Source organism: Dendrobium catenatum, unplaced genomic scaffold (genome assembly GCF_001605985.2).
Source record: "Dendrobium catenatum unplaced genomic scaffold, ASM160598v2 fragScaff_scaffold_621, whole genome shotgun sequence".
NCBI lineage: Eukaryota > Viridiplantae > Streptophyta > Magnoliopsida > Asparagales > Orchidaceae > Dendrobium > Dendrobium catenatum.
The window spans coordinates 16,565,240-16,581,401 of record NW_021319083.1 but is presented as its reverse complement, the minus strand read 5'-3'; the positions used below and the strand labels follow the sequence as shown (position 1 = coordinate 16,581,401).

The window sequence follows — 16,162 nt, the reverse complement described above, 5'->3', positions numbered from 1 at the left end:
GTTAACCTTAGAGTCAAAAGGCTTTTGTTTGAGTAGATTTAAAATTGAATATATAGAGTGTAATTTTAATAATAATATATCTAATAGGGAGATTGTGACTTTGGGTGATCGAGTTATTAATAAGAGTAAACATTTTAGATATCTTGGGTCTATTGTTCAGAGTGATAGTGAAATAGATGGGGATATTATTAGTAGAGTTTAAGTTGAATGGATGAAGTGGAGGAAGCATCGGGCTTGTTGTGTGATAGAAAAGATCCTCTCAAACTTAAGGGAAAATTCTATAAGAGGAATGCATCACAATGCTTTATGGCACATATGAGGGTGCTCATGTGGACGAGTGTCTTTACTATTAGAGACAGGATACCAAATGAGCATATACGTGAAAAGGTTGGAGTAGCTCCAGTGGAAGATAAGATTAGAGAGAGTCGCCTTAGATGATTTGGTCACATAAAATGGTGACCTTCTGATGACTCGGTTAGGAATGTAGATGCATTAGATATGACTTTTGTTAAGAAATGTAGAGGTAAACCTAAAAAGATTTTGTTAGAAAATATTAGAAATGATCATTCTTTATTAAATTTAGATGAGAATTTGAATCTTAAAATAACATAATGGAGAAAAAAATGATTCATATAACCAACTTCACATAGTGGGATAAAGACTTATTGTAGTTGTTGTTGTTGTTGAAGCAAAAAATTTAGCTTTTCGTGATTTATACAATAGATTAGTTACTATGGAGGGTAAAATAAGTATATATAAGTTAGTCAAACAAAGAGAAAAGAAATAAATACATAGTTCAATTGAAGTGCACTAAGGATGAAGATCAAAAAGTATTTTTCTTATAGGAAGATATTTAACACAAGTGGAAGAGCTATTTTGATAAACTTTTTAATGAAGAATATAAGAATATGTTTAACTTTAGTGACCTCAACACCTTAAATAAAAAGAGATATTTTTATTTTTATTATCGTATTAGTCAAGTTTTAAAATTGTTAAATTGGGTATCGAGGAGTTTCCATTCGTGAGGCGAGGAGTAAGTAACAAAATTCAAAAATCATGTAAAATAAAAATAAAGGCTAAAAGTGATTTTTTATATAATACATAAATAATATGTTAATGAATAACATATTTTCTTTTTATTGAACTATAAAGTAACAAATTGATATACATATGAAACAAAAAATTGCACAAGACGTAAAATAGCAAATGATAAATTATATGAAATAGAATTAAAATTCAAATATTAGAAGAACAAAATAATATAAAATATAGGAATTATATAAAAATAATATACAATATCAAATTCAACTCTAAATTTCTTTTTTCTCAACTTCCTACTCATCCACATTAAATTCTTAAAGAAAGCTAAAATAGTTGGCAGCAACTCAGAAATTATTTGCACCGTTATCACTAAGTGGGTTTTTATTTTAGTCTTCATCATAATAAATTGGCCTCTCCCCTACCTTATCATATGCAGTTCAATACCTCGCAATCTGCTTCTTCATTTATTTCAGTCATTTTCCTCTTTCATAAATATTTGTCATTAATATAAAAATGAGAGTAATACTCTAAAATTTTTAGAGGGGTGGTGGTGTGTAGCTTTCAAGGATATATATGACAAATATGAGTGACTTAGCCACCTCTAAGAGGTGTTGATTTTTCCATTAAGCAACCTCATTATATTAAGTGGTGTCAACAAAGAAACTGTAGTGAATAATCCCTTGATGTTGAAGACAATTTTTAAGATCAATTCAAAGTATTTTTTATCGTTGTTAGTTTTTAAAATAGATTTTTGACTAAAATTGAGTGTGGAACTGATGCAACTAGCAATAGTAGTCCAACTGACTAGGTGGGGCCCAGGACCTTTATCACATATACGAGAAGAGGATTATGGAGGAAACTCTTTGAGAAAGTGGGGGAACTCTTTGGGAAAGATATAAGGGACATTTATTAGGGGATTTGGGCTGTTTAAAAGGGAAGATTATGGAGGGTTAGGATTTTTATGTTATGTTTTGAATTTCTGCAGCAATTTTTGTGAGGTATTTGGGTTCGTAGAAGCTGCTAGGAATTGTGGGAGAGATGAGATGACTCGCCTCTTGAACAATCAATCAACTTGTATCTTATTTTGCTTTGCTTGGAAATTAGTAAAAATAGCTCTTTTGATGTTATTTCTAGATCTATTTGGAGTAAGTTGTTGTTTTTCTATGATGCACAAATACGGACACGAGGACATAGATACGACACAACACAAACACGAGAAATGATAATTATTGAAAATATAGGATACGGAGACGGGTTGGACATGGTATTAAAAATTTTATATTTTAAAAATAGTGTATAGAAGTTGAATAAGTATAATATTAAAAATAATTTAGAAATAATAAGTCATTTAATTAGAAATTATGCTTAAAATGATTAATATTAGGATGTCGAGAGTCGGACGTCGATGTTGTGTATCAGGCATTGAGAGCGGAGATGACAATGTTGTCGAGAGTTGGACATCGATGTTATGCAGTAAGTATCATACATCAACATCAAGAGGGTGTTTGTAATCAATGTTAAGAGGATGTTGGTCGCCAATATTAAGAAGACGTTGAACAAAGATGAGTTGTCAAGTTCTGAGAGTAAAAATTACTAGCGTCGAGCATCAATGTAAAGACATTATCAGACTTTGATGTTGAGATGACTTTAAAATGTCAATGCTGAGATGACATCTAGCATTGTTGTGAAACCAAAATCGCGATCCACCAAAGGGAAATGAAAATGAGAATATTTGATAAATGAGGTATTGAGAGTGGGCAATTGATTTGGTGTTGTCGATAGGAAATACGAAATTTTATTTTATATTTTAAATAAATAAAATTTTAAATACAAGAAATTATATTTAAAAAAATTCATAAATATTTAAGACACGTGTGTGTAGTTTATATTTAATATATTTTTAATCATATATGTTTCCAGTGCATCCGACATGTGTCAAGCGCATGTCGAGTCAGATACGTGTCGAACATTGCATGTCTCTTTGAGAAGTGTCGATGCATCATAGCTGTTTTTTATATTGTTGTGTACTGTTTTGATCATCAAGTCCTATCAAATTAGTATCAGAGCAAGATTCGGGACCTATGGCGCCGAAGAAAGTGGATGCTTTGGAAGAGTAATAAGAAAAAGATATTGGTCAATTCAAATCTGAAGTTGATGAAAGGATTTCATCCAAGGCCTAACCAAGAGGACATGATGAAAAACATATTAGAGCTTCACACGCAACTGACAACATCGAAGGCGATGGCATAGTCGGGTGGCCAATGGCACAATGGGGGATGATCAGGAGGTATAAATCTTGGGTGACAGGGAAAATATGCCACCTCTTGAAAGATGACCAGGAGGGAAATGGTTGAAGGATATGGTATGAGGAGAAATTGGGAGGAAGAAACAATGATGGATGATTTTGTGGAAGATAATATCTATAAAAGGAGGGGTGGGAGAGAATAATTAAGAGATCACAACAATAGCTATATAGGAGCCGGAGGTGGAAGAGGAAGTTGGAGTAGAGGGGATCTGAGAGTGAGAAAACTGAAGATGCCCTTTTCTAAGGGAGGAGATGCTCATGGGTGGATCTATAGGGTGGATAAATACTTTGCAGAATGGGCTGATGGAGGAGAGACTCACAGCGGCAGCTTTATTCAATAGAGGGAAAGACCTTGTCTTGGTATCAGTGGAGAGACATGAGAGAAGCAATCCGATCTTAGAGGAAGTTCAAAGATAGTTTATTAGAACATTTCCAAACCAGTCAGGAAGAATAATTCTATGAGAAGTTCTTTGCTCTAGTTTAGGAAGGGACAGTGATGGATTATCGGGAGAGGTTTGAGTACCTTTCTAGCTGATTGGGGAGGCTTTCTAAGATAGTGTTAGAGGAGAATTTCATGAAAGGACTGAAGCCAGAGATCAGGGCTGCTGTCTGGTTATTGAGGCCACGAAGGTTGGGGGAGGCTATAGAGCTAGCCCAGCTGGTTGAGGATAAAAACTCACTGGAGAGAAGCAGCAATGGCAACAATTTGGGAGCTTCATACTGGATGACAACTACTTTTTTTGCACCAAAGGTAGAACATGTACTCATTTAGAGAGAAGTACCCAAGGCTAGGGGATTGGGAGCATGGACAAGGGAAAATTTCAAGCGGTTGACTAAGGCAGAAGTTCAAGAGAAGCAGGCTAGGGGATTATGTTTCCGTTGTGATGGGAAATTTGTGTCGGGCCACCACTGCAAAGATCGTTTGCTACAGGTACTTATAGTCTGTGATGAGGAGGAGACTCTAGAGGAGGTTGTTGAGGAGAAGGAGCATTTGCACTTAAATGTGATGGAGGTCTCCCTAAACTTTGTGGTGGGATTTACCTTAAATTACACCATGAAGGTTAGGGGGCAGATATGAGGAGAATCAGAGATAATTCTGGTGGACAGTGAGGCAATCCACAAATTCATCTCTAACAAGGTGGTGGACTAATTAGGGCTTAAGCTAATCAACGCGGGATGTTTTGGGGTGATGATAGGAACGTGGAAGATGGAGAAGAGTAGAGGCATCTGCCCAGGGTTGATGGTGGCATTGCAAAAGATCCAGGTGAATAAAAATTTTCTTCCCTTAGAGTTAGGGGTCACAGATGTAATTTTAGGAATGAAGTGGTTACAAACATTGGGGAAAACCAAGGTGGACTGGAAAGCATTAACTATGGAATTCATAGTGAGAGCGAGGAAGGTTAGGATCAGGGGGGTCTTAATCTGTCCAAAATCAGGGTTTCTCTCAAGACCATGGTGAGGGCAATCCAGGGATCAAGGATGGGATTCTTGGTGGAGCTCCAGAGCCTCGAGGGAGGAGGAAATATGGGGAAAGAGGAGGAGGTTACAAAGATAGTCCAACCACTCCAACAATTCAATGAGGTGTTCCAGCTGACTCAAGGCCTACCTCCCCCAAGGGAGCATGAGCATGCCATCATCCTGAAGGAGGGGATATCCCCTATCCGTGTTCGACCCTATCGGTACCCATAGGTTCAGAAAGATAAAATTAAAAAACTGATCAAGGAGATGTTGGAGGCCCAGATCATTCGTCCCAGTGTTAGTCCCTTCTCCAATTCTGTGTTGTTGGTGATAAAGAAGGATGGTAGTTAGAGATTTTGTGTAGATTACCAGGCTCTGAATAAGGAAATAATGTTGGATAAGTTTCCTATACGGTCATTAATGAGTTGTTGGATGAGTTATATCGAGGGATGATGTTCTGCAAGATTGATATGAAATCGGGATACCATCAAATTAGAATGCAGCCCGTTGACATCCAAAAGGCTTTTTTTAGGACTCATGAAGGCCACTACGAGTTCTTAGTGATGCATTTTGGGCTTACTAATGCCCTAGGTACCTTTCAATCGTTTATGAACAAGGTATTTCAGCCCTACCTCAGCAAGTTTGTATTAGTTTCTTCAATGACATTTTGATGTATGGTCGGTCTGAGGCAGAGCATGTGAAGCACTTCAGGGTAGTGTTAATAACATTGGAGGAGTATCAACTGTATGTCAATTTGAAGAAGTGTTCCTTTGCCCAACAGGGGATGGAGTATTTGGGACATGTGGTGCCCAAATCAAGAGTAGCTACAGATCCTTCCAAGATAGAGGCTATATTGGAGTGACACTTACCCAAAACCCTGAAGGAGATAGAGAGAGTTCTTGGAACTCACAAGATACTACAAGATTTTTGTGAGGGGATACAGTTTTATAGCATGACTATTGACAGAGAAACTAAAGAAGGATATTTTCAAATGAGGGGTGGCAGCCACTTAGGCATTTGAGCAGCTGAAGAAAACCATGACGAATGTCCCTGTATTAGCACTACCATATTTCAACCAGTCATTTGTAGTGGAGATTGATGCATCAGGTTATGGGTTGGGAGCAATTCTTATGCAGAGTTAGAGACATATAGCTTATTTTAGCCAAGTATTGACCACTAGGGCAAGGCTGAAATTAGTGTATGAAAGGGAGCTGGTGGTGATAGCATTGACAATAGAAAAGTGGCATTGTTGGGACAAAACTTCATAGTTAGGATCGACCAGAGAAGTTTGAAGTTCCTGGTAGAACAGAGGATGTTGACATAAGAGCATCAGCGATGGCTTTCCAAGTTGTTGGGTTATGACTTCGGGATCTAGTACAAGCCTAGGTTAGAAAATAAAGCAGTAGATGGTCTCTTCAGGCATAGTGAATACCCTCAGGTTATGGCTCTATCTATTCCCATGGTGGTGGATTGGGAGGCCTTAAAGTATGAGAGCGAGCAGGTTGAGGAGCTAAGATTAGAGGAGACTTGTTACAAGACAAGGATAAAGATTCTAGTTATTCATTGATGGGTCAGAAGCTGCTATATCTGGGATGGTTTGTATTTTCAAAGAAATCTCCACACATCCCTCATTTATTGCATGAGTTTATGGCACAACTATTAAGGGACATTCAAGAGTTCAGAGGACATCATAGACTGACAATGAAACTATACTGGGTGGGCATGTGAAAGGATGTAGAGGAGTTGGTGGATAGTTGTGATGTGTCAAAGACACAAATGATTATATATGGCTCCAGGTGGTCTTCTATAGCCTTTAGCATTACCCGAGAAGGTGTGGGAAGAGGTGACTATGGACTTCATTGAGGGACTACCGAGATCAGACGGATTTACTATGAATCTAGTAGGAGTGGACAGATTGAGCAAATATGCTCATTTCGTTCCCTTATGCCACCCTTACACCACAGTGTCAGTGGAAGCCACATTCATTAGTGAGGTGATTTGTTTGCATGGCATACCCAAGGCCAATGTTTTCAATCGGGATAAGGTCTTTCTGAGCCACTTCTGGAGGAAGTTATTCAAGATGCAGGGGACTATCCTGAAGTGGAGTACAACTTATCAACCCCAGACAGATGGTCAGATAGATGTGGTGAATCATAGTATGGAGACTTATCTTCGTTGCTTTGAATAAAATACACCAAAGATGGGGGGTCGAATGGTTAGCCTGGGCTGAATATTGATATAACACTTCATATCATACAACAGCCTATAATGCACAGACACGGACACGGTGACACGGATACGACATGATACGGACACAAGACGCGTCAATTATTGAAAATATAGGAAGCGGACACGGGTTGGACATGATATTATAATTTTTATATTTTAAAAATAGTGCATTAAAATTAAATAAGTATAATATTAAAAATAATATAGAAATAATAAGTCATTTAACTAGAATTTGTGTTTAAAATGATTAATATTATGATGTCGAGAGTCGGGCATCGAAGTCATACTATAAGTATTGGGCGTCGATGTCAAGAAGACGTCTGCCATCAATGTTGACAGGGCATGGTCATCGATATTAAGATGATGTCGGACAAAGATGAGCTGTCAAGTTGTGAGTGTAGAAATTATTAACATCAAACATCAATGTTAAGATAGTGTTAGACTTTGATGTTGAGATGGTTTTGAAATATTGATGTTGTAATGACGTTAGCCGTCCATATTGAGATGACATCGGGCATTGTTGTGAAACCAAAGTCGTGACCACTAAAGAGAAATGAAAATGAAAATATTCGATGAATGAGGTGTTGAGTGCGGACAATTGATTTATTGTTATAGATAGGAAATAAGATAATTATTTATCTAAAATAAATAAAAATTTTAAATACAAGAAATTATATTTTTAAAAAATTCATAAAATATTTAAGACACGTGTCGGACATGTGTGCCCAATTTGTATTTAATAGTTTTTTAATCAGACATGTTTTCAGTGTGTCCGACATGTATCGGAGACATGTCGGATGCATGTCGTGTCAGATACTTATCCGACACTGCACGCCTCTTTGAGGAGAAGTTTCAGTGCATCATAGACAACGGCCTAGGTAATGCCATTTAAAATTCTATATGAGAGGGATCCACCTCATCTGATACATTATGGGCATGGCAACACACAAATGTCATCAGTGGAGCAATACTTGGGTGAAAGAGACTGGATTTTGACATAATTGAAGGAATATCTACAAAGAGCACAATAAATCATAAAGAAGTAGGGGGATTGACATAGGAGAGATGTGCAGTTTAAGGGGGGCATGATTTATTTGAAGATCCGACCTTACAAACAGAGGACTTATGCTCGACAAAGGAATGAGAAGCTCTCCCTCCACTACTTTGGGCCCTACGAGGTAGTGGAGTGCATTGGCTCAGTAGAATATTGCCTACGATTGCCACCGATCTCAGTCATCCATCTCATATTTCATGTATCGCAATTAAGACGAGCCATTGCAAACAATACACCCTCGCCCGCACTACTGGCCATACTGTTAGAAGACATGGAGGTGATATTAGAACCATAGGAGGTGAAAGGGGTGCGCCAAGGAGACAAGGGGATCAAGGAGGTGCTGATTAAGTGGAAGGATTTACCAGATTATGAGGCGACATGGGAGCACTACAGTACTATTCTGAAGCAGATTCCCTTTTCCCACCTTGAGGACAAGATGGCTTTTTAGGAGGGGGTATTGAAGCAGCTGGCAGCAACAGTCCAGCTGCCCAGGTGGGGCCCAGGACCTCCTTTATCACCTATAGAAAAAGAGAATTTAGGAGGAAACTCTTTGGGAAAGGGAGGAACTCTTTGGGAAAGATGTAAGGGACATTTATTAGGAGATTTGGTTGTTTAAGGGGGTAAATTATGGAGGGTTAGGGTTTTTATGTTATATTTTGAATTTTTGTAGTTGTTTTTATGAGGTGTTTGGGTTCCTAGTAACTGCTAGGAATTATAGGAGAGACAATTCACCTCTCAAATAGTGAATCAACTTGTTTCTTGTCTTACTTTGCTTGGAAATTAATAAAAATGGCTTTCTTGGAGTTATTTATGGATCTATTTGGAGTAAGTTATTTTTTTATATTGTTGTGTGTTGTTTTGATCATTAAGTCCTATCAGGAACATAATGTTAAAATATTTAAAAGCATTACTACTTTGGATTTTTTTATTAAGAATACACAAGAAAGATGAGTATGATCATTTACGAAAGAAATAAACCATATGGTTTTAGGGACATCTTGACTCTAGAAGATCCCCATACATCATTAGGGATTAAAGCAAAAGTTTGTGAAGGTTTGCAGGTTTGATTGCAATAGGAGATATGTGTGTGCTTAGTTAGATGATAATTTTCACATTAAAAGTCCTTTGAGTTTTTATTAATGAATAGAGAAGGAATTAATTTTTAAAGAAAAGTACGGATTGAGTGTCCAATGTAATAATTCCAAAGTCAAATATCACTATCATTATTTGAAGTGTATTTGGAATTTAAAGTAGGGGTTTTGAATCTTTGCTAGATATGGAACCAGTTGTTTTAGATCATATCTTAAGGAATCATTCTTTAGAAGCTATAGTCCTAAATCTTTGCACTACCAATCACCCTCCCTGAGTTCAAGTCCAAAGTTACTTAGATTATGTGAGAAATTATTAACATAATATTTATGTCGAGTGAATTTGGCAGCCCATAACAAGCCAAGATTTAGGTTAAGTAATAAAATCACATAATCAACTGTCAAATCTTTTGAGAGAATGACAAAACTCATTCTAAACACTATTGATAGTGACCCATCTGCAATATGAACCTTATAGTTTTCATGACATAAGTTATAATTGTAGAATATTTTTTTTTCTCTGCTCATATGAACTGAATCTCCTAAGTCTAATATGCAAGTAGTAGTTTTCTTCATGTTTGTAATAGAAAAATATTAGAATTTACTATTTTAAGTGACTAAGCTTATCCTAGTAATGTTCGAAAATAAGTTTTTATTGAGAGAATAGTTGATTGTCTTAAGTTTGATGTCCAAGTGCTAAAATATGAAAGAAAAAGCCGCTGCGATCTGTTTTTGTTGTTTTCTCTCTTTGAAATTTTTAGTCCAAAATTTCATCATAGATTTTCCATGTTTTGGATCTGGGTTTTCTATTTTGAAATTGATCTCCAACATTTGAGTTATCAACTTCTTGACCACTATCTTCTTTGTGGTAGTTGCCACCATCTTCTTAGTGATAGATTCCACCACGTTCTTTCCAAAGGATCCTTCCCATATATTGTTATCACTTTTGTTGGATGAAAATTAGCTTTGAGTGCTGCTGAAGGGCCCATTGACATGAAGAAGAAATTCCATATTGAAGGACCCTTCGGTCTCACAAGTAGAACTTTAAGGATTATAATAAAATTTTGAAAATTATAATGAGATGAGAAGAGAGTAGAAAATGGGAATTGTATGTCTTAATTTATTCTCTTGTTCTGTGTGAAAAATAATATGAGAATTTGAATATAAATATGTAATAAATAACAATCAAGGAAAGAAACAAATATAAAAATCAATCTTTAATTATAGAATCTAGAATTATCTACAAAATAGAAATAGAAAGTTGTCATCCACCGATTGTAGGATTGTTTAAAATGGAAAGTTATTGTCCACATGTTGTAGGGTTGCTGTAGATGGAAAGATTTTGGTAATGAATTCAAGATTATTTTAACAGGATCCCAATGGAGAATTATATCAAACTTATACTTTTATGACTTCACCTCAACTTATTTTCATGCTCAAGGATGTTTTGCTAATATTCATAAAAATCCTAAACCACCCAATCCCCAAGAGAAGACCTTCACAAATATCATCTAAAAGTAATTATCTACTTAATACACTAGATTATTTAGGACATGTATACGTTCTTCAACTCATAAATCATCATGGGAGAAGCATAGCAATTATAATCTAGAGATACGACAAGATTGAATTACCAGTGGTCTGGAACTCCGGGGAATGAGCAAGCAATGTAGCTCAAGATTGCATGACTGCAAAAAATAATTTGATAAAGGTGTTAAACAATGAAAATGATGACAACAAATGTTCATAGATAAATGAACTAATATGACAAAAAAAAGACAAGGAGCATAAGCAAAAATATTTTAAGTTATCAAAAAGTTACATTATGATGCAAAATAATCTCGTGGAATATGCACGAAAAAGAAAAACAACATATATGTGTTAAAAGATTTAATTAGAACAAATACAATAGAAGATAGAAAAACAACATAGAAGATAGTAACTTTTTGTCCTAAAGTTCTTATTTACTGTTCATTCATTAAAATTACTGTAGCTATTAGTGAAATTCTTTTTCACTTACCTTCACATGCATGGATTTGATCTGAAGCCATAGGGCTGAAATTTAATCACATAAATATTAGTTATATTATAACATATATATCTATATATGTACATTAGATAAGCAGTGAATCCATTTCAATTCCTTCCTCCTACCGTAATTGACCTCTGGAGCTGAAGCAGCAGCGGCTATCAGATGCACCTCAGCTAAGGTACTGTAGCCGAACCAATGTAGCGATGTTACTGTAGCATGCGAAGAAGACGAAGAGAAAACAAGAGAAAGGAAAAGATGGAAGAAGAAAATTTGCGTGAAAGTTTTATTGTGTTCAATTAAGATTGTAGGAATAAGAAATTTGAATGAGTAGAAATTTAATCGAGGTAAAATCTTATTTTTGAGGTTTTTTTGTAAATTGGATTTTTGAATTAGAGATTATTTATATTTTATGAAAATCATGATTTATTTATATTGTGTATAAAGAAAAACAAGTCGGGTATCCTAAGGATCTATGCACACACACCGGGAGTGAAATTAAATGTTTTAATTTTTTTCAATATCGTATTGTACGATATAAGTCGTACTATATGATATGTGTGTTCAGAAATTAATTAAAATATTTAAAGTAAATTAAATTTTGAATTAATCATACTATACAAATTTAATCGTACAGGACGATCAGCTGTATTTAGGAAACCCCACCGACAATTAAATTTGGGCAACATTTTGAATTTTGCAAATTGTTTAATACGTGTTGTACAACATATTCATATTTTACGATATTTAAAAATCTTGCCTAAATTAATACCAAAAATTAATCAATCGAATCAGGCTTAATTAACCATTAAGATCGTACGAAACGATTCAGAGTGTATTGGATGATAAACAGAGACAGTTTTTTGTCGCCCAAGAGTTTGTCCTGGACAAACTATGATTCAATTGAACTAATCATATTGTACGACCATGAGATCTTAATGGGCGATAAGTAAAAAAATTTGAATTGATCGTACAGACTAATATTCATCGTGCAATACTGAAAGGGAGAATTAAACTAACAGAATTATATGATCTACAGATCATACTATACGAACAAAGACGGTTAAATTGAAAATTAGAATTATTTTTTAGCCAATTATTTAAACATAGCTTACTTTGTTTGAGAGTCTTTGACAGTTAAGGGGCTTGAGTCATTTAAGAGAGAGAATATGAAAAAAGAGCTTTGGGCAAGTGAAATAAAGGTTTTATTGAAAGAGAGAGAGAATAGCCTTGTGGGATCAAAGGAGTGTGAGAGAGAGTTTACATACGGTTGCTTAGGCCAACATCCATCTTCTTCCTCCATGAGTAAAGGTTTTACTTGAGGCAAACTCTGAGAAGAACTTCTTGGAGTCAAAGGGCCACCGGCTACTCCGCTGCACCGTTAGTTAAAGGAATTCAGCTATGCCGCTGCACCAGGTTGGTGGAAGAGATTCTTATAAGGGCTCCTCCGCTTTGATGTGGGGTCAAAAGGAGAGAAACTAAAAAATTTAGTAAATACTCGGAGAGGACTTTGGGAAGTGGACATAGGTCAAGTTGACCTAACCACTATAAAATTATGGTGTGTTTGATCTTTTATTTTTCGCATTTTATTTTCTGCATCCATTCCTTACATATTTATTTTCATGCAATCTGATTTGTGTTGTGATTATTAAGATGCAAGACTTGTGATTGATTTAGGTTATTTTTTAGTTGAAAAAGAAATAAAAATTATAAAATAAAAATTAGAAAATAAAAAGAGTAAAATATATATTTATTTTTCTACAAAAATCCAAAAGAAAAAAAATGCTTTTATTTCATTATTTGCTTCTGCTTTAAAAAAATCTGATTTTGATTTAAGTTGTGAATTTGGTTTAAACTTTCAAAAAAGGGAATTTTTTTTAAAAAAAAAATTGAAACACCAATTTACCCCCTTTTGATATGTTGTTGTAGTTCAAGTGGTTTAAAAATTATAAATTGAACTTTCAATTGATTTATTGCAAGAAAGGGGAAGGAGCTAGTGGGGCTTTAGGAAGGAGATTAACTACAATGTGTAAATAGTCATTTTGGCTATTCAATTTTGGGTATAGATAGAAGATTGATCAATAAGGTGTAAATTAAAGTTTTTTTATATGTAAAATTTTATTTAACATTTTTAGTAAAGCTCTGTACTTTATTTTGATGAATATTGTATATGCTTCCAAACATATAATCATGAAATATAATTTTATAGCTGGAATATATTTATGTTGGGATAGTCTGAATAGATTAATTTACTACTCACTCGATCTTGATGAATGCAGTTTAGGATGTATGCTGGTAAGAAATGTATTTGTCCGAATTTTTCATCTTTGTTACATCTCAGGTTAACTGAGGTGGGTCAAAATAGTTTGTGATAAAAATTACACTCCATGTATTTAGTTTTAGATCTACTTAAACAAAAACCTTTAGTCTCTAAATTTGACCTACATAATTCATATTTTTCGTCAACTCCCTCCGTAGTCTTATCAACAATAAGATTATCATTAGTAAAAAGTATACGCTAGGGAACATCCTCTTGTAAATGTCTAGTAAGAACCCAAAGATTAAAGAAAAAAGATATGTGCTTAAAGCTAATCATTGATGTAATCCAATTGAAATAGGAAAATACTTTGTGAAACCACCTTGCATTTGAACATAAGTAATAACTCTTGCATACATATCCTTAATGAGTTGAATATAAGTATTATTAACTACTTTCTTTTCTAAAACTCTCTAGAGTATTTCTCTTGAAACTTTACTTTAAGATTTCTCTAAATTAATAAATATCATATGCAGATCCTCCTTACTCGCTCTATACTTCTCCATCAAACCTCAAAACAAATTTTGAGAAATTTTAGTATCATTTTATAACCTAGGCATAAGAACTCTCTCCCATAAATTTAATGTATGACACATTAACTTAATTCCTCTACAATTCGCACACCCTAAATCTGAGCCAAATAAAGAAAAATCCAAGTTCTCAAAGAAATCCTAAATATCCACCCAAAATTAAGGTTTAAGTATTCAAAAGATAACTAATGGAGAAAAGAAAAAAAAATGCAGGATACTGATGCTCATCATTTTACGGCAATTTTTTTACTATTCATTAACAACTAATAAGGTATAAGATGGTAGGATCTATATGAAGAGGTAATATAAAGTCTACGGACCTATGTGATGGAATTTACAAACATACAAACCTATATAAAGTCCTTCTACAACCCTATGAAACGGCCAGATGCGATTACCCATCTATTAATCAAATCAGGTAATCTTTTTATTTCCTCAAGTTTCAGGTTCAATGTAGGTAGTCTTGAAAAGATCTCCTTCCGAGGAATCTGGTGAATCATTTTAATATTATGATAGAAGCTTTCCTAAAAAAAGATATATAAAGATTGATCTATTTATTTAGCATGTTGCCAATAGCCCATCTTGAATCTTATTCTCATTCAAGAATTTATATATATATATATATGCTTTAAAATCAGACATACCAAAAAAATGGAGAAAATGCCTTAAGTTTACAAAGCATTTGAAATATAATAAAAAAATGTGCTAGGATGTCCTGACACAAACAAATTATGTCAAAATGAGTTTGATTAATGCCATCCATTTTGTGCTGAGATGAGCGTATATGTTGCACTAATCTCAACACGTAATGGAAGGCTTCCAAGCGCATCCTAATGTGATTTGCTTCAGGACATCTTCACTCAATTTTTTTTCTTTTGAATTTGAATCAACAACAAAGTGTCAAAGAATATAATCCGTAAATGAAATTAAAATGTATACCAAGTTACTGATAACTTTGGTTGTACTAATCAGGAGTTTATCATTGCAGAAAAATCTTTCACAAAATTTTTTTTTAGCTTTCCTACATCTCACCAAAACAAATAGAACTCTTCACTGAATACTCACAGCAACATATACTTCATAAACGTCGTTTACAGCAAATATACCCTTGAAAAATGTATAATTTCTAATTTTAAACAATGTTTACAGCCAATATCTAATTTCTTATTTACTAATTCTGTTAATTCTACTTCATACTATACAGTTGTGCGCAAATTTAGTTTCTGAAGAGGAACCTCTGTATTTCTGTGACTGATGCTCGCCCTTAATGAGATCTATCCGCACCTCCTCAAAATCAATTCCATTTACCCTGAAAATAACCAACTGAAAAGAAATATGTAAAATAATATAAAATAAAAACTCATTCGTGGTAGAAGTTCGATCGCATAAAATAAGTAATCTGTTAGGGTTCGAATACATACTTGCACAAGATTATGACTGCTCGTGACGGCTGCGATAGTCGATTGGCATACACTTTGAGCTTCATATTCACTCCGCTGAAATCTTCAAAGAGAATTCTATAAGGCTTCAACAATGATCAAACACTACTCTTCTAACTTATGGGACACATTTATTTTTAAATATTATATATTGTTAATATAAGTACATGATTAAAATAATTATTATTAATATTTGGCATGATTTTATTAACAACAAATATTATCTAAAAAAGTATCAACCAAATAATTAAAAATCATCTCGAGAAATAAAAATTGGAGTCATGTTTTGTGGCTTAGCGGCTTTGTTGTATTTCAATGTTAATTGGATGGCTTGATATGAAAGTGTAGTTTCTTCCATTATCAAATGTATATGGTTTTATTGTGATGGCTTTAGTGGAAATATGAAAGATGATTTGGCATATGTTTTGTAACTTCCTTCATAACTTCTGAAAGTTTCTTTTCTTATACTGCTTTAGTTATTTTATGATTTTAGAGTTTGGAGAAAATGTTTTGCACTAGCATGTGTATGATGAGGAAAAGTGTTATATGTATGGTTTGGAAGATGTTATGTGTGTGATTTGAAGAAGTAAAATTTAAGCATGTTGGAAAGATGTGTGCATTTGTGAAAGACAGCTATGGAGGGTTTATGTTGGAAAGTATTATATAAGAAAA

The 16,162-nt window shown here is 34.3% G+C and overlaps 1 protein-coding gene across 1 annotated transcript in view; it reads right to left on the bottom strand.

Annotated features, from left to right (window-relative positions):
• The window catches only part of LOC110113601 (glutathione S-transferase T1-like), a 43,336-nt gene extending 27,707 nt beyond the window's left edge, over positions 1–15,629 (bottom strand). The window contains exons 1-5 of the mRNA XM_020846241.2: positions 15,473–15,629; positions 15,249–15,360; positions 15,106–15,158; positions 12,473–12,577; positions 10,810–10,863 (exon numbers count right to left, since the gene is read on the bottom strand). Coding sequence (XP_020701900.2) covers positions 10,810–10,863; positions 12,473–12,577; positions 15,106–15,158; positions 15,249–15,360; positions 15,473–15,537 — 389 coding nt within the window. The 5' untranslated portion in view covers positions 15,538–15,629. The remainder of the gene's footprint in view (positions 1–10,809; positions 10,864–12,472; positions 12,578–15,105; positions 15,159–15,248; positions 15,361–15,472) is intronic.
• Between the last annotated feature and the right edge of the window lie 533 nt (positions 15,630–16,162).